This window comes from Dendrobates tinctorius, unplaced genomic scaffold (assembly GCF_039654945.1).
Source record: "Dendrobates tinctorius isolate UK_male_01 unplaced genomic scaffold, ASM3965494v1 ptg000115l, whole genome shotgun sequence".
Classification (NCBI taxonomy): Eukaryota; Metazoa; Chordata; class Amphibia; order Anura; family Dendrobatidae; genus Dendrobates; species Dendrobates tinctorius.
Genome location: NW_027361783.1, coordinates 9162206 through 9183954, shown reverse-complemented (window position 1 = coordinate 9183954; position 21749 = coordinate 9162206). Strand labels below are relative to the sequence as shown.

Sequence of the window (21749 nt, the reverse complement as noted above, 5' to 3'; positions counted from 1 at the left end):
CGGGGGCCGCCAGCGCGGATGTCGGTCCATGGAGCGGCTCAGAGAAGGGCCGGCGGGATCGCCATGGTTGCGGGGCTGCCAGCGCGCAAGCGGGTGGGCAGGGGTAGAAATTTAGCCCGCAGCTTCAGCCGTGACTAGGCCGTGAGTGGAATTCCCACCCCCGGCTTGATGTCATTTCCGGTGCCGCCCCCCGTGGCTAGGGTGGACGCGAACAAATTGAGCACCCGGTCTCATTACAGGGTAGGCCGCGACCGGGAGAGGACGTCTTGTCCTACTCAGGGGAGAAAGGAGCACAGGAGAGCGCAGAGGCAGCGGTAGGAGCACGCAGAGGCAGCGGTAGGAGCACGTGGGGACACAGGATCAGGGTAAGTGCGACCCCCGACCCTGGAGCCGCGCTACATGCGATAAAAGGGGGTTTGTTTCCTCCTCCCTTCCCTCAACCCTCTTATAGAAAACAGAGGGGGTTATTGAGATTTGACCGGAAAAGGGAAATCGCACACGTTCCTTTTATGCCGCATGCATTTCCTGTGGGGCCAGTTTTCCAGGAGCGCAGGGTAAAAAATTATGTGAAACCTGTGACTCCAAACGTGCCCAGGAGCCCTTCCCTGCGACCGAACCCACAATGCTGGTGTGGGCAGACCGCAGAGGACAAGGCTCGGGATTTCCGCTGTGCAGCGCCCGGAACCCGACGCCTAACAGAACCTCAGTGTCTGTCCTCCACTGCGACCGCGGCCAATGTGCCAAGTCCCCCAGAGTGGGCTCTATCACTGTCTCAGTTCATGCAATTGAGTCCCTTCAGGGCTCAGGTGGGGACAGGGACAGTGGCTCGCCGGCCTTAGAGGGGACCTCCACCTCACAAGAGCCTCCGGCCTGCAGGGGCCGCTCTCACTCCAGGCAGACCCGAGGGAAACGAATCCACACAGTGGCACCCAGTTCATCTGGTGCCTTGGCATCCGTAAGTTCTGCTTCTCGCTCCCCATCACCAGTGATTGATAGCGAGCAGACCTCAGATTGCTACTCTGACGAGCCCCTTGACCTGGATACTCCAGCGTCACTCGAAACAAGGTATCCGTTTGCTTTGAACCTCTGTAAAAAATGCATGGATTCCCCAATGGTGGATCCTCCGGTTTCGCGCCTAGCCACTAAGACCCTGCAATCCGCCCCTAGTGTTTCCTCAATTAAGGATCCCACGGATCGCCTTATAGATAGCTTAGCTCGCTCAGTAAATGAGGCGTCTGGGTCAGCGTTCGCTCCCTCATTCACAGCAACTTGGGTAGCTAAGGCTATGATATCATGGTCAGAAACATTAAACAAGGTCACACAGGAGCAGGGTCTACCTGCAGAGATTTCGGAAGGCGCAGGTCAGATGGCGATGGCCGGAGACTGTAATCAATGCGTCTTTGTATGTGGACAATTGCTCAGCACTTGCTGCCCCTAATGCAATTTCTATCAGAAGAGCCCTATGGTGAAGGACATGGCGAGCCGATTCTACTTCTAAGAAGTCCTTGACTTCCCTGCCTTATCAGTGCGGCCACCTATTTGGGGAGAAGTTGAATCAACTTACCTCCGACTCTACAGGAGGATAGAGAGAGTTTCTCCCTCAACAAAGGGTCAAAACGCTTTTTTGTCGCCCGTTTTCGGGCACGTTTCGGGCCTTTCGCAACCCTGGGTGGACTACAGCAGCCAATTCCGCTGTCTCAGGCCGCCCCAACCACGATAGGGAGCAGCAGGTCTCATATAGAACCAACCCATTGGGGGAGAATGCATACTCAGCAGCCCAGATCGAGGGGATCCAGATCCCAAAGATCGTCAGCCAAATAACTCAAGGCCTTTACCTGACGACACCGGCAAGGTGGGCGGCCGCCTGCTCTGGTTTCACCACGTCTGGGTCAGTGTCGCTCACGACGCATGGGGAAAGGAATTGGTGGCCTCATGTTACTAGATAGGATTTGTCAGATATCCTCCAAGACTGTTTTCTCTTTCCCGTCTTCCCAGGGATACCCAGGCAAGGGCTCTATTGGGAGCCATCAAATCACTCCAGCACAATGGAGTCATTGTTCCAGTGCTGGAACATGAAAGAGCTCAGGGGTTCTATTCCAACCTTTTTTGCGGTTCCCAAAAAGGACGGGTCTGTCAGGCTTGTTTTGGACCTGAAGCTTCTGAACAAATTCATCAGGATCAGCATATCGGCCATGGAGCAATGAGAGTACTTAGCCTCAATAGGCATCCAGGACGCTTATCTGCATATTCCCATTTTTTCTCCTCATCAGAGGTTTCTACGCTTCACCATTGGCGATCGACATTTCGTAGCGCTGCCCTTCGGGCTAGCCATGGTTCCCATAGTGTTCACAAAGGTTATGGCAGTTGTCATGGCCACACGGCATTCTTAAGGCATAGTCTTCTTGCCTTATCTGGACGACCTCTTGGTCAAGGGCCCGTCAATACGGGCATGCGAGGAAAAGCTCAACATCACGCTAGATACTCTTGCCCACTTAGGATGGTTGGCAATGCAAAGAAGTCATCCCTTGTGCCAGCTCAGAGGATCTCCTTCCTAGTAATGATCTTCGACACTTGCCGAGGGTTGGTAATTCTCCCTCAGGAAAAGGCGCTAGCTCTCCGGCAGGGAGTCCGGACACTTCGCCAACCAGTCCCTCATACCATCCGATCCGGGATGAGGTTTCTAGGGAAAATGGTGGCAGCAATGGAAGCGATACCTGTCGCCCAGTTCCACCTTTGCCCCCTGCAGCACGCCCTCTTGTCAGCCTGGGACAAGAATCCTTTCACGCTCGATCGGCGGTGCCGACTGTCTTCTCAAGTCAGGCAGTCGCTCGGATGGTGGCTAGCCAGTTCCTCTCTGGCCCAGGGGAAACCTTTCCCCCCGTTCATTGGCTGGTAATGACAACCGATGCCAGTCTCCTCGGTGGGGGAGCGGTGTTTCGCCACCACACAACCCAGGAACGGTGGTCGCCACAGGAGGCACGCCTCCCTATCAACTTACTGGAGATACGAGCTATTCTGCTGGCTCTGCGGAAGTCTCATCACTTTTCGGCTGTCCACATTCCGTGGCGTGGAAAATTGGGCGGCAGACTTTCTCAGCCGGCAGGGTCTTGCATCCGGAGAGTGGTCTCTACATCCCAAAGTTTTTCAGCAGATTTGTCAACTGTGGGGAGCTCCAGTTGTGGACCTGATGGCTTCCAGAGCCAAGGTGCCCGCATATGTCGCTCAGGCCAGGGACCCGCAGGCATTCGCGGTGGACGCGTTGGTTCTGCCATGGAACTAGTTTCGCCTCCCATATCTATTTCTCCCACTGCCTCTACTTCCGAGAGTCATCAAAAAGATCAATACGGAAGAGGTGCCGGCGATTCTGCTGGCCCCAGACTGGCCCCGTCGAGCGTGGGACGCAAATCTAATGCAGCTGCTCGCCGACGTTTCTTGGTGCCTGCCAGAGTGCCCAGATCTACTGCCTCAAGGGCCGATTTGCCACCCGAACTCGGGGACCCTGGGCTTGACGGCACGGCCGTTGAATCTTGGATTCTGACCCAGGCAGGGGTTTGGGAGCGAGGTGGTCGCTACAATGATTAGCGCCCGGAAGCCTGCTTCAGCACGAACTTACCACCACACCTGGAAGGTGTTCTTTGCTTGGTATCGAGGCCGCGGTGTTTCTCCGCTGAGATTCTCAATCCCCAACATCTTGGCTTTTCTCCAGTCGGGCTTAGAGAGCCCGGATAGTTCAGTCAATAGAACATTAGACTCGGGCTTTGCCCCAAGTTCCCTCAGGAGACAGATATCGGCCTTATCCGTTCTAGTGCAGAATTGCTACCAATTTGCAGGTGAAGGCTTTTTTCATTCAGGAAGCTCCCACTTGGTACCTCCCTATAAGGGCCTATGGATGCCTGGGACCTTGACATGATCCTAAGTTTTCTGCAGGAAGCTCCATTTGAACCACTTCAGGATATCTCTTTGAGGTACCTTTCTTGGAAAGTGGTGTTCCTGGTGGCCATCACTTCCATCAGGCGGACTTAAGAGCTGGCAGCCCTATCCATAAGGATGAGGTGGTGCTCAGACCAGCCCCTCCTTTTCTGCCGAAAGTCGTGTCCTCTTGTCACATTAATGAAGATACTATTTTGCCTTAATTTTTTTTTCCAGCATCGGTGCACCGTGTGGAAAAGGCTCTTCACACGTTAGACCTGGTAGGAGCCCTCCGGAGGTACGTGTCGAGGATGGCACCTTTTCGTCAGACGGACACGCTGTTCGTGTTCCCCAAGGGGCGCAGGAAAGGACTCGCTGCCTCAAAAACAACCATAGCCAGATAGATTCGTTTGACTATTCAGGAGTCTTACCGCATTAGAGGCACACCGATTCCAGCAGGGATCAGAGCGCACTCTACCCAGGCGGTGGGCGCCTCTTGGGCGCTTCGGCACCAGGCTTCGACGGAACAGGTTTGCAAGGCAGCAACGTGGTCCAGCCTGCACACATTTGCCGAACAGTATAATATCCATGCTCAGGCCTCGGTGGATGCGAGCCTGGATGGAAGGATTCTCCAAGCAGCTGTGGCGCACCTTTTAAACAAGAGGTGCATGGAGCTTGGATCGGTGAGTCAATCTCCCACCCAGGGACTGCTTTAGGACGTCCCACAGTATCTGTGTCCCCCAATGAGGCGAAGGAGAAACATGGATTTTTTTGATAACTCACCGTAAAATCCTTTTCTCCGAGACGCTCATTGGGGACACCGCGCCCACCCGATTAGCCAGTGGGCTCTGTTTTGGTTTAGTTGATACGCATTTATTTATGTGATATAAAGGTGGTCCTTTTCTGGACATGTTGTACCTGTATTAAGGCTGATTTTGTTGTCCTCCTACTGCTTTGGCACCAAACTGAGTTCCGCCCGCAATAGGGGCGAGGGTGTATACAACGGAGGAGGAGCTAACCTCTTTTTTTTCACTTAGTGTCAGCCTCCTAGCGGCAGAAGCATACACCCCACAGTATCTGTGGCCCCCAATGAGTGTCTCGGAGAAAAGGATTTTACGGTAAGTTATCACAAATCCATGTTTCATTTTCACCACCAAGCGTTATAAAATTCAGTAAATCAGCTCTTGCTTTTCAAGACCCACCCTAGATGAATTCTGTAATGGCTTGTTTTTTGCGTGACCAGTTGTACTTTTGAATGACACCGTTGATTTTACCATTTAGTTTACTGTAAAACGGGAAAAAAATTAAAAGTGCAATGAAATTACAAAAAAGTGTTTGGTCACCTGTTATTGCATTTTATTGCAATGTTGCGGCGACCAAAAAAAGTAATTATGGCATTTTGATTTTTTTCTCATTATGCCCTTTATTGATCGAATTGTTTTTATATTTTGATATATCAGACATTTATGAATACAGCAATGCCAAATATGTAATGGCAATACCAGAAATAGCATGACAATCACAGAGGCTATAAGCACTGAATAGTGCGAGAAAACCCAAAACCTGAGAAAAACACCAACTCCATATAGCATCTAAACAAAGGAGAAAAAGGAGTATATATGTATAAAATACGAAATTTTATTATCATATCAAAAGATACTATAATAGCAATAAAGTGAATATACAGACAATGGTAAAAGATACAAAAAGATGGACATGAGGGAAAAGACCCCAGTGTGCCTTGCCGGCTGTGCAAGTATATGTATAGGCAGAGGGCTGCTCCATGAAGTACCAAACTTGAAGGTGAAAAATCACCACATAACCCGGTTAACAAATAGGAGAAGCGCTTAACAGTAGAAACAGCGGGCAATGGACACTGGGTTTGGATCCAGAGACACTCCCGACGTGCGTTTTGCTTCTTGATGTAACTGCTTTCTCAAGGGGAAGAAGATAGGGCAGTTGCAAGGGCCTTAAAATATCATTGGCGGCCAGCCCCGTGACCCAGTCACATTTGCATATATTAGACAATGAGAGCGGCTTACTCGGCGCATGTGCATGACGAATGCCAGGTCCTGGGTCGGAGCCGGTGTCAACACATCACCACACGTGTGCGGGGGGGCGGGACCAAGTCCCGAACACCCCGGTCATGTGTGGGAGGTAGAAAAGACATCGCATCGGGGCAGAAACCAGATAGATGTGCAAGCTGCATGCGCACCGCCGCAATATTGAATCCCCGGTGACACATATGGCATAATATCACAAGGAAATATACCAATGACACCTCATAATAGAGAATAACAACAGACTTACAGACCAAAATAAGAAAAATTATACCGTGGAAATGTCAATCATACAGACACATACATGATTTCAAAAGTAAGCAAGTGATACATATTGTATCAGATGACATTACACAAAAGTACAGAATGAACATCATATGTCAAATGAGTGGGTTCCAAATTCCAGTAATGATGATGTAAGAGGGGGCCAAGACGGTAGTCGTAGCCGAGGACACTGGGGCTCTGGTGTCCTGACCTCCTCCCACAGACAAATCATCAGCTTCTACCGGCGTACCTGTTCGAGATGCTGGTCCACCATCAGGGATTCCACAGCGGTTCGACTCAGCTCCTGCACTCTTGGTTCCAGTGCTCTGGGTTGAAATAACAGACACAGATAGCGGTTCTGATGCCAAACCAAGGATTTTACATACTTCAATGGTCCAGGACAAATCCGTTTCATTACAGTTCACACAGCCTTCCTCCTGCACTTTCCCTTGCTTAGTTTCTACGTCCTCACGCACAGTCCGGGGTAGTAGCGCCCTAGGCGTTACCGCAGCATCACTCCAGTGAGACCGCAATACATAGGGGATCCCAATCATCCGCTTTGCCTCAGACTTGCATACTTCAGCCCTATTTAAGATCTGCCACATGGTGAATCCTCTGCGTCCTGCTAGACTCTTGGACCACTCTTTCCTTCTTGTTCCTGCTGCTGTCATAAACTGTAAGTTCCAGGGGTGCTCCGCTCTTATACAGCACCCGTCTGACTGTGCCTGTGCTTTTCTGCTTTGTGGACTTGTCAGGTATGCTTGCCCCTCTGAACTATTCCTTACAACCTACACTAGCTTAATCCATAGCAGCTCATCCTACAGTTAACCCTTATGCGAATTGCCTATTAACTATACCTAACAAGGCCCACTAGTATGCCCCCATCTAGTGGCCCACAACAGAACTACGCTTACCCAGTCTATGGAACTATATACTAACAGTGCCCTCCACTATTGAACCCAAAGGATGCACTGGCTTACCCTAAAGTAATACAAAACATATTACAATACAATCTATACAGCATGGTAACACATGTAATGTGGCACAAAACACAATTTGAGCGGGCACCATCCACTAATATAGGAAAGGGGATCACCAGATGCATTAATTTAGAACTCAAACAACCAGAGAAAAGTACATAATCAAGGAAATGGGATCACCACACTAATAAATTTGATACAAAATATAAAAATTTTTATTGTACACAACCCACACAAAGTGTTAAAAACATTTAAAAATCCCAAAAAGAAGGACAGAGTATTTGGGTCCAACTACACGAGTAAAATACTCAAATAGATGTAAATAGATGAGACTGTGTGGTGGTTTTTTGAGTCTTTTACTCATGTGTATTTGGACCCAAATCCTCTGTCCTTCTTTTTGGGATTTTTAAATGTTTTTAACACTGTGTGTGGTGTTTACAATAACAATTGTTATATTTTGTATGAAATTTATTAGTGTGGTGATCCCAATTCCTTGATGCATGTACTTTTCTCTGGTTGTTTGACATGTAATGTGGCAGTAGCAGAGCATAATCATTTATACAATATATCTACTGTACATAGGAACTCTTAAGGGGGCATGGCATTAAAGGAATATTCTTCTTCAATCCCTTACAATGACATAGATCCAGTCATTAAAAGTATGATGTAAACAGGTCAATGCAGACTTGAAGATGATAGATATGGCTGAAATGAACAAACAGTATTAAAAAAATCTCAACGGAATCAATACTGCAGAGGAAAAAATCCTGCAACACCTGAGCCCAAATATCCATTACGTGTGATCACCTTGATATATATACTGCCCTTATGGATTCACGGTTGCCAACTCATATGAACAATTAATTACATAAATCCATATACTAAAGAGAAAAAAGGGTGGCACTCACCGTCTCTAAAAGCCAATCTTTATTGTGACAAATTAAAACATCTTCAGCGGGGGGGGGGGGGGGGGGTGGAATGGGAAGAAGTCAGAAGCCGTTTCCCGCTCCCTTGCACTTCTACTGGACCTGTTGGCAATGTGACCCACATCATTTTGGAAACTGGACCCCAAGAAACTTATCTAGGTGTGCCCCATTTTTGGAACTATTCTACGGTTTCCTGTACAGTAAATTAGTAGTGCATGGAGGTGTGGTACAATATAAAGCAATCCTTCATACACAGGCCAGATTTTTTGGGGCATGTGTTGCATTGATAAATGGTATTCCCCTTTTGTAACACACTCGGCACCTTTTTTGCGACTTGCCTCTTCTTCCAGCTTTTGGGACCTCCCCGGGAAATGCTGACCTGTTATGATATGAGCACCTTTAGTTCAAAAAGTACTGGGGCCCGCTCCTTCCTGAGTGCCAAACATCAGGGCCTTGATCACTACCTTCTGGAACTGAAGGTACGATGTATCGGTGTGGCGTGCACATCGTAACAACAGGAAAGCGTTGAGCATTGCTATTTGTATGATGTGCTGGGCAGGTACTGACGGAATCCGTGCCTTCCCTTAAAATTGACTAAGGATTCATCCACGCAGATGTCCCTTTGGGGCACGTACACATCAGCAAACTTTTTGTTGACTTGTTCAATGACTGGCCGAACTTTGAACAGATGGTCAAAGTTGGGGTCATCTGGTGGGGGACACTGTACATTATCGGTATAATGCAGGAATTTGTGGATGGCCTCAAAACGCGTCCGGGCCATGACCATTCGGAACACTGGAGCGTATATAAAATATCAACACTCCAATATTACTGAAGTGCTGGCTTCTTCAGGATGCCCGTGTGAAAGACCAGACCCCAAAATTGCATCATTTCAACTGCGTCTACAGGAGACCAGTTAGAATTTGATGATCCGGGGTTTTGTTCCAAAAATTGCTGAGCGTACAAATTAGTTTGCTCCACCGTGAGGTTAATAAAATCCTCAGAGAAAAAGACTTGGAAAAAGTCTATTTCTGTGAGGCCGGTGGTGACAAACTTGATTCCGGATTCTGCCACAAAATCCGGAATCAATGTTTCGTAATACTTCGGGGGGGCGCAATGGGGTGTGCTAGTTTAGCTTCTGGAATGGCGAGCGCTGCCTCATCTTCTGTCCTGTGGCTGTTCCGCAGGACCCGAGGAAGATGAGGACGAGGACGAAGAATCAAAAAAGTAAAGAAATGTGGGATCCTATCCCTCGCTATCAGTGGCATAGAAAGCATATGCCTCCAAAGAATAGCGCTGTTGAGACGAACGTGACGGGAGGGACATTTTTTTTTTTTAGCATGTTGCTTGGGTGTACTTTATTGGTAACTGTATGTGTGGGGTGGATAATGATTTGTGTAAACTATTCTGAAAAGAAAAAGCTAAAAGAAAAAAAACAAATGGGAAAAAAATGCCTGTGAAAAGACAAGTCTAAAACAGCAGGCCCTAGCTCTGATAAGTGAACTGTGTCACTAATCAAAACTTGGCGGCTGCTGGATTTGCGCACGGGGTAGCGCAAGGAGGGGGTGAAAAAGAAAAATAGAAAACAGTCGGCACAAGCTCTGATAAGTGAACTGCATCACTTATCAAAATTGTGGTTGCTAAATGTGCACACAGAGGCAGCACAAAGGGGGGTGGAGGTGGTAAAAAGAGGGGGATTGGGGTGGATGAAGAGAGATCGGGCAGGGATTAGGGATCAACACTTACGGTTGTAGTCAGGTGGCGCAAAGGGGGGGTGAAAAAAATGGACAACGGCAGGTGTGAGCTCTGATAAGTGAACTGCGTCATTTATCAAAGTTTGGCGGCTGTGGGATGTGCACACAGAGGTGGCGCAAAGGGGGCTGAGAAAAAAAGTGAGCACGAGTGCTGATTTGGTGAACTGTGTCGCCAATCAACGCTCAGCGGCTGCTAAATGTGCGCACGGAAGTGGCGCAAAGGGCGGTTGAGGGGGTAAAAAGAGGGGGGGAGGGGGTAAAAAGAGGGGGATGAGGGGATTGCGGTGGATGAAGAGAGATCAGACATGGATCAGGGATCAACACTTACGGTTGTAGTCTGTCGCCTGTCTTCAGCAGGAACCAGACCCAGCACAGGAGGAGCCCTGGCAGTGTAACCACTCTGCAGGAATTCTCACCTAGTGTGAAGACCCCTGCAGTGTGGTCACACAGGTCACAGAGCGGTCATACCGCTGCTGTGACCTGTCATTGGTGGGATCGATTATAACATCGATCCCACCAATCAGAGCTTTCCTGGTCACCCTGGCAACAGCCCTAGGATTCAAAACCAAAAGGAAAAAACAATGTGTGCGTATATACCCTAATGAATATAAATAAGTAAAAAAGCAAGTGCATTAAATAACATGGGGTACTTGATAAACACTGTTTAGATCAAAAAAGTATAAAGCTGTCCCACCACGGCAAGGTGTACCCATTTGAGACAGTAACTACACTAACAGTTAAAACCTACCTAGTGTGAATAGTGGCAGAGTCTCTGGGTCCCAAACGGACACCCAGCTTCAGAGGGACTATAAGTGAACTACACAGTTCAGTAGAAAGGAGGCCACACCCTATTTGTACTGAATACAAAAATGCTGAAGAAAAACAAAAAACTGAACTGGAGTAGACTTGAATGACATGCATGATGTAAAAGCATGTTCACACTGGCCATAAAAGCAAGCAAAACCAAAGGAAAAAAACAATGTTTCTGTATACCCTAATGAAAATAAATAAGTAAAGCTTTATACTTTTTTGATCAAAACAGTGTTTACCAAGTACCCTATGTTATTTAATGCACTTGCTTTTTTACTTATTTATTTTCATTAGAGTATATACACACATTGTTTTTTCCTTTTGATTTTGCTTGCTTTTATGGCCAGTGTGAACATGCTTTTACATCATGCATGTCATTCAAGTCTACTCCAGTTCAGTTTTTTGTTTTTCAACAGCCCTAGGATTGTAGCTCACAGCTACGATTCTAGGCAGGTCACATCCAGGTCACCAGCAGGGCACAGCACGGTCACACCGCAGCTGTGCCCTGTGATTGGTGTGATCGACGATGACATTGATCGTGCCAATCAGCTCCTGCAGGCCCTCCTAGGCTTGCCTGTCCTGAAAATCTCTCTTCAGGATCAGTGCTATTACAGCACCGATTCAGCAGGTATTGGCAGGGCACAGCGCGGTAATACCGTGGCTGTGCCCTGCGATTGGCGCTATCGATGTGATCATCGATCGCGCCAATCCGAGGGGTTTTCGCCGATGCCTGGCATTGCCAGATAAGCCCCTGATGGCGGTAGCCGCAGCTTATAGGCCGAAAATGAGGTGACAGATTCCTTTTAAATAGCGTTGTTGTGTCTACTTGAATTTAGCTATATATACTTACCTGGGTACTAATTTTTCCCCTTAGTCTTTGATCTCAGAGCATCAAGCCTATACCTGTCACTCACCCACCTGTTACTGATCAATGTGTAATCTAGAAATTCTGGTACTCTGGGTCAATTGATGTCACTTTTCCTGGCATCTGCCCCTAATTTGAGCTGTTTTCGCAGCTGTTTAACCCTCCCTGAAGGTGTTGGAATATTTGCCGAACTGAACCAAACCTTGAAAGGTTTGCTTATCTCTATTCGTCAGCCACCGCCTGCATTATAACTAAATAAATATTTTTAAAAAATGACGTGGGATTCCACTGTATTTTTGGTTACAGCCAGGCAAAACTGCCAACTGTGGGCTGAAACCCCCAGCTGTCAGATTTAGCAAAGCTGGTGTCAAGGACAAAGGGGTCCCCACGCCGTATTTTTTAATTATTGAGCCAAATAATTTAAACGTTGTGGGTCCCCCCCTAATTTTGACAACCAACCATGCTGAAGCAGACGATTGGGGGCTGGTATTCTCAGGCTGGTAAGGGGCCATAAATATTGCCCCCCACAACCTAAAAATAGCAGCCCACGGTGGCCCCAGAAAAGGCACATCTATTACATGCACCAATTATGGCTTTTTGCCTGGCTCTTTCCACTTGCCCTATTGTGGTAAGTGAAGTAACAGTTGGGGGTATTGTTGTCACGTTTGTATTGTCAGTTGACATCAAGCCTAGAGGTTAGTAATGGAGAGCCTTCTATAAGATGACTCCATTACTAACCCCATAGTGATATTGTATAAAAAAAAATGAGGTTATGTAGACTGGGAGAACGAAAAGCGCAATAAGGTCTTAACTGGTTAACAGTGTGGTACAGAGAAAGGGAATATGCTCACCTGGTAGAGTTGCACTTAATGCCACATGTGTATCACATGGATCAGCTGCTGCAGGACACAAGTTCATAAGGACTTAGAAGCAAATAATCTGGGTAAAGGCCTTGTTGCGTTGGTGAATGGTATAGACGGCCAGATGGTATTCTTTAAAAACGTTATTTAAACAGGTTTTATAGGTCAACGCATTTCGAGGATAGCACACGATCTCTTCATCAGGACAAAACATAATTGAATAAAAACACACACATCAAGAATAGTCCTTTAATTGAAAGAATGACACACTCCTTTAATGAAAACCATACTCGTGTCATCACCCAGTCCACAGAAGCCAGTGTCTGTCTGTGTCATTCTTTTAATTAAATGACTTTACTCTGGGTGTGTGTTTTTTATACAGTATCACTATGGGATTAGTAATGGTGGCTTCTTATAGAAACCTCTCCATTTCTGGCCTTTGGGCTTCATGTCAGCAGACAATATAAAGGTGACATCAACCCCACAAAATATGAACCCCACTTGACACCACCACTGGGCATGTGGAAAAAGCCAGGCAAAGAGCCAGAATGGATCCATCTAATATATGCACTATTTCTGGGTGGCTGTGGGCTATTTTTAGGCTGGGGGGCTATATCCATGGCCCCTTACCAGCCTAAGAATACCAACCCCCAGCTCTCAGCTTTAGCTTGACTGGTTGTCAAAAATGGGGGGGATGGACCCCTTGCACCATTTTTTTAAATATATTTATTTAAATAATTTAAAAAAAACAATGCGTTGACCCCTCTATTCTTGATAACGAGCCTTGCTAATTATACTGTTCTCATATACGGCGTGTAATGAGGCATGTAGCTAAACCCCCTGTCTTCTTTAAGAAAAAGAGGCTGTAAGTTGTAACCTTCTTTTTATTGATTGCCGATGTGACAGGAAAGGGTGAAACTTATAGGATGCAATAACAGGAGCATTTCAGAATATATAACTGCACAGAGCATAAAAGAGAAATAGTCTGCAATACACAGTAATATGAGGTAATACACAGGTAACATGAGGTAATACATAGGTGATGGTTACCTGCTTAGTACAGCAACACATAGATAGTGCTTACCAACTATGCTTAGAGCATGAAGAAAATGAATGATGAGGTTTTTCTTCAGACGCATGGAGGATCAATGGCTGCTGTTCCCTTCACAGTGTCATAATAAGATCACAATGCAACAGGAACAATCCCACAATGCCCTAGGAACTTCCCATAATACATTGCAAATTAAACTAGAATCTATACATTAAACCGCCAACAGATGGTGCTGTTACCTTACAATATAAAATATAGGAAGGAGTAAAACACACAAAATATACAATGGCTGTAATAATGGAGACATAGAAAATATGACTGAACTTTCTAGACAGCAATTATATGGCTGGACAGAACACTAATACTGATTAGCTGAGGGTTGCTGCCTGCAGCCATCAGTTTTGTCTGGCTGGTGATCATAAAATACAGGGGAACCCAAGTCAATTTTTTTAAACTAATTTATAGCACAATTGATGTGTCAATTAATGCAACTTTTTTGTTGTCTGCCCTTAATATGAGCTGTTTTGGCAGCTTTTGGGCTCCCCTGAAGTTGTCTATGCATTTGGTTTTGTCTCCCATTGGTTTCAATAATGTTCGGCTATGTTTGGCAAACTGTTCCGCGAACTCGTTTGGCGAACATTGGAAAGTTCAGTGAATATAGCAGAACTGAACCTTAAAAGGTTCACTCATCTCATCTTGTGGGTGTCCTGGGTTTTATGTGTGGATTTTAATCCGCAGGAAGCAAATGTTGCAGAAATGCGTGAAATATACTGTACATGTAATCCCCACAGGACTATATCAATAAAGGTTTGTCAAAGCCAAATACCAGGAAATATAAAAAAGCAGCCTTATTTAAAACATGGCACACCAAAAAGAGACAAAAACAGCGTAAAAAATACATGGCAAAATGGCAAGTAACCTAATTTACCCAATATGTGCAGAAATGCTGCAGAAAATCTGCAATATCAAAGACTCATCGTGGGAATGTAGCCCTGCAACTATCCGGAGAAAAGGACATCTGTGCTTCTCTTCAAGATAATTAGCGCTAATTACTGTTTAATAGAAATTCAGCAAGCTATATCGCTTACCAAATAAGCTACAACGGGAACCTGTATTACATGGAGCTCGCCTGCCGATCGGTTCCACAGCTGCATGTGCCGCGCTGTGTCACTGTCACAGCACATGCATGGAGAGCCTGTGTGTTGGGCTCTCCATGCATGTGCTGTGACTGTCACACAGCTGCGACACATGCAGCTGCGGGGCCGATCAGCTGGCGAGCTCCATGTATCCAGGTTCCCGCCGTAGCTTATTCAGTAAGCGATATAGCTTGCTGAATAAGAAGGGAACCAAATAAATTCTCCCAACTCTACTGTTTAATTGGTAACACTGAATTGTAGTTCTGATTATTATCATTGTTATGATTTATTTACTCTATAAATGTTTATTTCAGCAATCTCCATCAATGTATTGGATAATCAGCTATTTATAACGGTGCAAGTGCATGCAATTCGGCTGCTACCTTGTCAGGTAATTTTTAATTTTATGGTGAGGGGAAGGAAATCTGTGGTAAAATGTTTTTAAAAGTATGATTGAAACAATTATCCAATCTTAAAAAGAATTACACATTAAACCCTTTCCCACCAATGACATGTCTCATGCATCCTTGCAGAGTGGTAGTTTATTAGCCAAAAATGTATGAAGTATGTCCAACAACCCAAGGGTGATTTCTCAGCTTGGATTGCAGTTACAGCAGTGATCCAGAAGTGATTTTGAGGGCTTTTTTTCTCATAGTGATTTCAGAATGAGGAAAAATTTGCAGCGAAAATTAAATGATACCCATTTAAGTCTATGGGTGCAAGGAAACTTTTGGACTGTACTCTGATGACTTCCAAGTGAAGTCTGATTTCTGCAAATTCACACAGTGGAAAAGATGAAGAATTTTTGTTCTCCATCTTCTTACCACTGCTACAATTCTCTCATCTGAGTGAACTGGATTTGTCCTGTTGGGTGAGGGAGAAACTAGGTGCACAAAACCGGGAAGAGGGTGGGAGAGACCAAACATTAGGAAAGGGAGGAGTGGAGACCCCTAGGCAGATCTGACAGCACCTATCGCCAAACAGGGAACCTAATCCCTGACTGCCCCTAGCAAAAAAGCCCTGGATAGTGAGGGGATGGGGTAGACACTAGTCATCCCCCACTATAACTAAAGACAAAGCAGGAAGACAAATAAGGAAATACACTTAGCTTGAGACAACACACGAGAGCTCATGCCAGTAATCCTCAGAGGCTACATGAAACTAGTCAACTTAAAGTGCTTCCAACAGACAGAGGTAAATAGAGCTATCACCGGCGCCTTACTGACGTGACTAAAGGTATTTATTTAAGGTTCCAGCAAGGGTGTGTTAATCAGCAGCAGATGGTGGAGCTCACAGCTAGGTCCTAGAAGGAGAAGGTTATCACTCCACTGCAGGGATGCAAGATCCAGAATGTGCCTGCAGAGCCAGGTGCAGTGATCTACAGCCGGATCCAGAATGACTGTCTGCCATAACTGACAAACCCATGACAGTACACTCCCTTCTACGAGTGCCCTCCTGACATTCAGGAACCGGTTTCTCCGGGAGAGGGGCATGGAGCGAAAGAACCAGCTTAGGGGCATTCACCTCTGATGCAGAAACAGACATCCTCTCATCTGGACCATAACTCCACCAAGTACTGCAGGGAACGACACTAAAGACGAGAATCAACAATCCTCGAAATTTGGAACTCCAAATTACCATCAACAATGATTTGGGGTGGCAGCAGGGGAGAGGACTCAAGAAGTTCAACATATTTCTTGAGTAGAGATCTGTGGAACACATTGTGAATCTTAAGAGCCTGAGGTAACTCAAGATGAAAAGCTTCAAGTTTAACCCCTTTCTGACATGAGATGTACTATCCCGTCCATGGGACCCGGGCCCCTATGCCCATGGACGGGATAGTACATCTACCGCGATCAGCGGCGCCCACGTGGTGAGCGCCACTGATCGCGGCCGGGTGTCAGCTGATTATCACAGCTGACACCCGGCACAATGTGTCAGGGGCAGTCACGGACCGCCCCCGACACGTTAACCCCTTGCACACCGCGATCAAACACGATCGCGGTGTACCGGGGGTTAAAGGGAAGCATCGGCAGGGAGGGGGCTCCCTCCGTGCTTCCCTGAGCCCCCCACGGCAGCGCAATGTGAAGCGCTGCTGCGGGGGGCTCCTTTCCTGCAGGCCCCCGAATCCAAGATGGCGACGGGGGCCTTCGGGGGCCTGCAGGAAGCTGGCTTCCTCAGTGCCTGCAAAGCACAGGCAAGAGGAAGTCTCCTTCAATGCCTGTGACAGATCGCTGATCTGTCACAGGACAGTGATGTCCCACCTGTGACTATTTAATAAAGTTAAAAAAAAATAAAAAAAGTGTTAAAATAATTTAAAAAAAATCGCCAAATAAATTAGAAAAAAAAAAAATTCCCCCAAATAAATCCATTTTTTGGAAATAAAAAAAACAAACAATAAAAGTACACATATTAGGTATCACCGCGTCCGTAACGACCCGCCCTATAAAACTGTCCCATTAGTTAACCCCTTTAGCAAACCCCTTAAAAAATAAAAAAAACGAAGCAAAAAATGATTTATCATACCGCCAAACAAAAAGTGTAATAACGCGCGATCGAAATGACGCTTATAAATATCCATGGTACCACTGAAAACGTCATCTTGTTACGCAAAAAACGAGCCGCCACACAGCATCATCAGCGAAAAAATAAAAAAGTTATAGCTCGCAGGATAAAGCGATGCAAAAATAATTTTTTATATAAAATAGTTTTCATTGCATAAAACCGACAAAACATAAAAAAACCGACCTAAATGAGGTATCGCTGTAACCGTACTGACCCGAAGAATAGAACCGCTTTATCAATTTTACCGCATGCGTAACGGTGTAAACGCACTCCCCCAAAAGAAATTCATGAAACGCTGGTTTTTGTTCATTCTGCGTCACAAAAATCGGAATAAAAAGCGATCAAAAAATGTCACGTGCCCGAAAATGGTACCAATAAAAACGTCAACTCGTCCCGCAAAAAATAAGACCTCACATGACTCGGTGGGTCAAAATACGGAAAAATTATAGCTCTCAATATGTGGTGATGCAAAAACTATTTTTACAATAAAAAGCGTCTTTTAGCGTGCGACAGCCGCCAAACATAAAAACCGCCATAAATAGTAAATCAAACCCCCCGTTATCACCCCCTTAGTTAGGGAAAAATAATAAAATAAAAAAAATGTATTTATTTCCATTTTTCCATTAGGGGTAGGGTTAGGGCTGAGATTAGGGTTAGGGGTGTGTTGGGGTTCGGGTTGGACTTAGAATTGGGGGTTTCCACTGTTTGGGCACATCAGGTGCTCTCCAAATGCAACATTGCGTCTGATCTCAATTCCAGCCAATTCTGAGTTGAAAAAGTCAAATGGTGCTCCTTCCCTTCCAAGCTCTGCCATGCACCCAAACAGTGTTTTACCCCCACATGTAGGGTATCAGCCTACTCAGGACAAATTGCAAAACAATTTTTGGGGTCCAATTTCTCCTGTTACCCTTAGGAAAATAAAAAATTGGGGGCAAAAATATCATTTTTGTGGAAAATAATGATTTTTTTATTTTCACGTCCGAGCGTTATAAACTTCTGTGAAGCACTTGGGGGTTCAAAGTGCTCACCACACATCTAGATAAGTTCCGTGGGGGGTCTAGTGTCCAAAATGGGGTCACTTGTGGGGAGTTTCAATAGTTTAGGTACATCAGGGGCTCTCCAAACGCACATGACACCCGCAGACCATTCCATCAGAGTCTGCATTCCAAAACGTCACTGCTTCCCTTCCGATCCCCGACGTGTGTCCATACAGTAGTTTTCTCCCACATATGGGGTGTCAGCGTACTCATGACAAATTGGACAACAACTTTTGGGGTCCAATTTGTCCTGTTACCCTTGGGAAAATAAAAAAATTGGGGACTAATTGATCATGTTTGTGGAAAAAATACGATTTTTTTTATTTTCATGCCCTGGCATTATAAACTTCTGTGAAGCCCTTGGGGGTTCAAAGTGCTCACCACACATCTAGATAAGTTCCTTAGGGGGTCTAGTTTCCAAAATGGTGTCATTTGTGGGGGGTTTCCACTGTTTTGGTACATCAGGGGTTTTCCAATCGCGACATGGTGTCTGATCTCAATTCCAGCCAAAAACGTCAAATGGCGCTGCTTCCCTTCCAAGCTCTGCCATGCACCCAAATAGTGGTTTACCCCCACATGTGGGGTATCAGCGTACTCAGGACAAATTGCACAATAACTTTTAGGGTCCTGTTACCCTTGGGAAAATAAAAATTGGGGTGAAAAGATCATTTTTTGTGGAAAAAATATGATTTTTTAATTGTACCACTGTACGTTATAAACTTCTGTAAAGCCCTTGTGGGTTCAAAGTTCTCACCACATATCTAGATAAGTTCCTTGGGGGGTCTAGTTTCCAAAATGGGGTCACTTGTAGGGGGTTTCCACTGTTAAGGTACATCAGGGACTCTCCAAACGTGACATGGCGTCTGATCTGAATTCCAGCCAATTTTGCATTGAAAAAGTCAAACGGTGCTCCTTCCATTCTGAGCTCTGCCATGCGCCGAAACAGTCGTTCCCCCCCCCACAAATCAGGTATCAGCGTACTCAGGACAAATTGCACAATAACTTTTTCAGTCCAATTTCTCCTGTTACCCTTGGTAAAATAAAAAAAATTGAACCTGAAGTATTTTTTTTGTGAAAAAAAGTTAGATGTTCATTTTTTTTTAAATATTCAAAAAAATTCCTGTGACGCACCTAAAGGCTTAATGAACTTCTTGAATGTGGTTTTGAGCACCTTAAGGGGTGCAGTTTTTAGAATGGTGTCACTTTTGGGTATTTTCTATCATATAAACCCCTCAAAGTGGCTTCAAATGTGATGTGGTCCTAAATATAAAATGGTGCTGTAAAAATGAGAAATCGCTGGTCAACTTTTAACCCTTATAACTTCCTAACAAAAAAAAAATTTTGGTTCCAAAATTGTGCTGATGTAAAGTAAACATGTGGGAAATGTTAGTTATCAAGTTTTTTGTGTGCCGTATCTCTGTGATTTAAGGGCATAAAAATTCAAATTTGGAAAATTGCGAAATTTTCAAAATTTTTGCCAAATTTCCGTTTTTTTCACAAATAAACGCAAGTTATTTGAATTAAATTTTACCACTAACATGAAGTACAATATGTCACGAGAAAACAATGTCAGAATCACTGGGATCCATGGAAGCGTTCCAGAGTTATGACCTCATAAAGGTACAGTGGTCAGAATTGTAAAAATTGGCCCGGTCATGAACGTGCAAACCACCCTTGGGGGTGAAGGGGTTAAAGACGTCAGTTATTTTATAGGAGCCCAGCGTCCAGGAAGGAATCTTCAACTTGGTATTCCTGGTAGACAACCATACAAAGTAATTTACACTTAGGACCTGGTGAGCGTTTCCTGTCATCCATATGTTTGTACCTGTCTCCCATGATCATAAAATTACTCTTAACCTCCTGCCACACAGAAGAGCATGACAAAGCAAAATGCTCCTCCTCATGGAACCAATCGTCCGGAATTTCAAAGACAAAACACCTGAGATAAGTCTCTAAATTCTAATTAATGCGCTTGGTCTGTCAATTCGACAGAGGATGGAAAGCAGAGGAAAAGGACACTTGCACCCCCAGTCGAGCACAGAAAGCTTTCTAGATCTTAGAAACAAATTGGGTCCCCCGATCTGACACCACATCTGAGGGAACCCCATGAAGCTTCACAATCTCATTAATAAAAGCCTGAGCAAGAGACTTGGCATTCGGAAGTGCCGATAATGCAATGAAATCCACCATTTTGCTGAACTTATCTATGACCAACAGAAGCACTGTCTTGCCTGCCGATACTGGTAGGTCAATAATAAAATCCATGGACAGGTGAGTCCATGGACTACTAGCAATGGGCAGTGGAAGAAGAGGATCAGACGGACATATACGCGATACTTTAGAACGTGAGCAAACAATGCAGACACATGTTCAACCACATCCCGAATCCACCCTGGCCACCAAAAACGATGAGAAAGGAGGTCCGTGGTTGCCTTAACCCCTAGATGACCAGCAAGCCCCGAGTTATGATGTTCCCTAATAACTTTATGGCGCAATTATACAGTGCAAATTACCTCCCTGAAGGGCAGGAGACAGGAGCATTCCCTGAGCCTCCAAAACCTCTCCCTTCAGTTCAGGGTATAATACCGAAATGACTACCCCTTTCTGCAATATTGAGGCAGGGTTCTCATGGTCACCACCACCAGGGAAGCTCTAGGACAAAGCATCAGCCTTATTAATTCCTGGACAATAAGTGACCATAAAATTCAACCTAGTAAACCGGAACCACCTAGCTTGTCTAGGACTGAGACGTTTCGCAGATTGAAGATATGACAGGTTCTTGTTGTCCATGATAACAGTAATAGGATGAACTGCCCCCTCCAACCAATGTCGCCATTCTTCGAACGCCAGTTTAATTGCCAGAAGCTTCCTATTACCCACATAATTTCTCTCAGCTGAGGGTACATTTTTGGAAAAGAATGCACATGGATACCATTTACCAGGGGACGGACCCTGAGACAACACAGCCCCAACCTCCATCTCAGGCTCATCCACTTGTACGATAAGAAGTTGAGAAACATTGGGTTGACTGAGTATAAGTGCAGTGTCAAAACAACTCTGAAGCGGAAAAAGCCTGCGGAGCAGCATTCGACAATTTAGAAAAATCAGACCCCTTCTCATGTCAGTAAGGAGTTAACAATTTTGAATAAACTTCTGGTAAAAATTATTAAAGCCCAGAAAGCACTGCTATGCCTTCAGGTTCCAAATTAAGTACAGCATGAACCTTCCCCCCGATCCATTCGAATACCCAAAGCTGACAGCAGGTACCCTAAAAACTGCGCCTCCTGGACGGCGAAAACACACTTCTCTAGTTTGGCGAAAAGCTTGTTATCCCTTAATATCTGATGCACCTGTTTAACATGCCCCCGATGTGTTTCCTAATCAGGTGAATAAACCAAAATATCATCCAGATAAACCACCACAAACCTATTCACCAAATGATGGAAAATATAATTTATGAAATGCTCTATCACCACAGGTGCATTGGTCAGCCCGAAAGGCATAACCAGACTCTCGAAATGTCCCTCAGGGG

The 21749-nt window shown here is 45.5% G+C and overlaps 1 protein-coding gene across 10 annotated transcripts in view; it reads left to right on the top strand.

Annotated features, from left to right (window-relative positions):
• Nucleotides 1–21749, top strand: part of CUNH18orf63 (chromosome unknown C18orf63 homolog) — a 321901-nt gene that overhangs the window by 148646 nt on the left and 151506 nt on the right. For all 10 annotated transcript variants that reach the window (XM_073589993.1, XM_073589985.1, XM_073589984.1 and 7 more), the window contains one exon: nucleotides 14930–15006. In XM_073589993.1, coding sequence (XP_073446094.1) covers nucleotides 14930–15006 — 77 coding nt within the window. The remainder of the gene's footprint in view (nucleotides 1–14929; nucleotides 15007–21749) is intronic.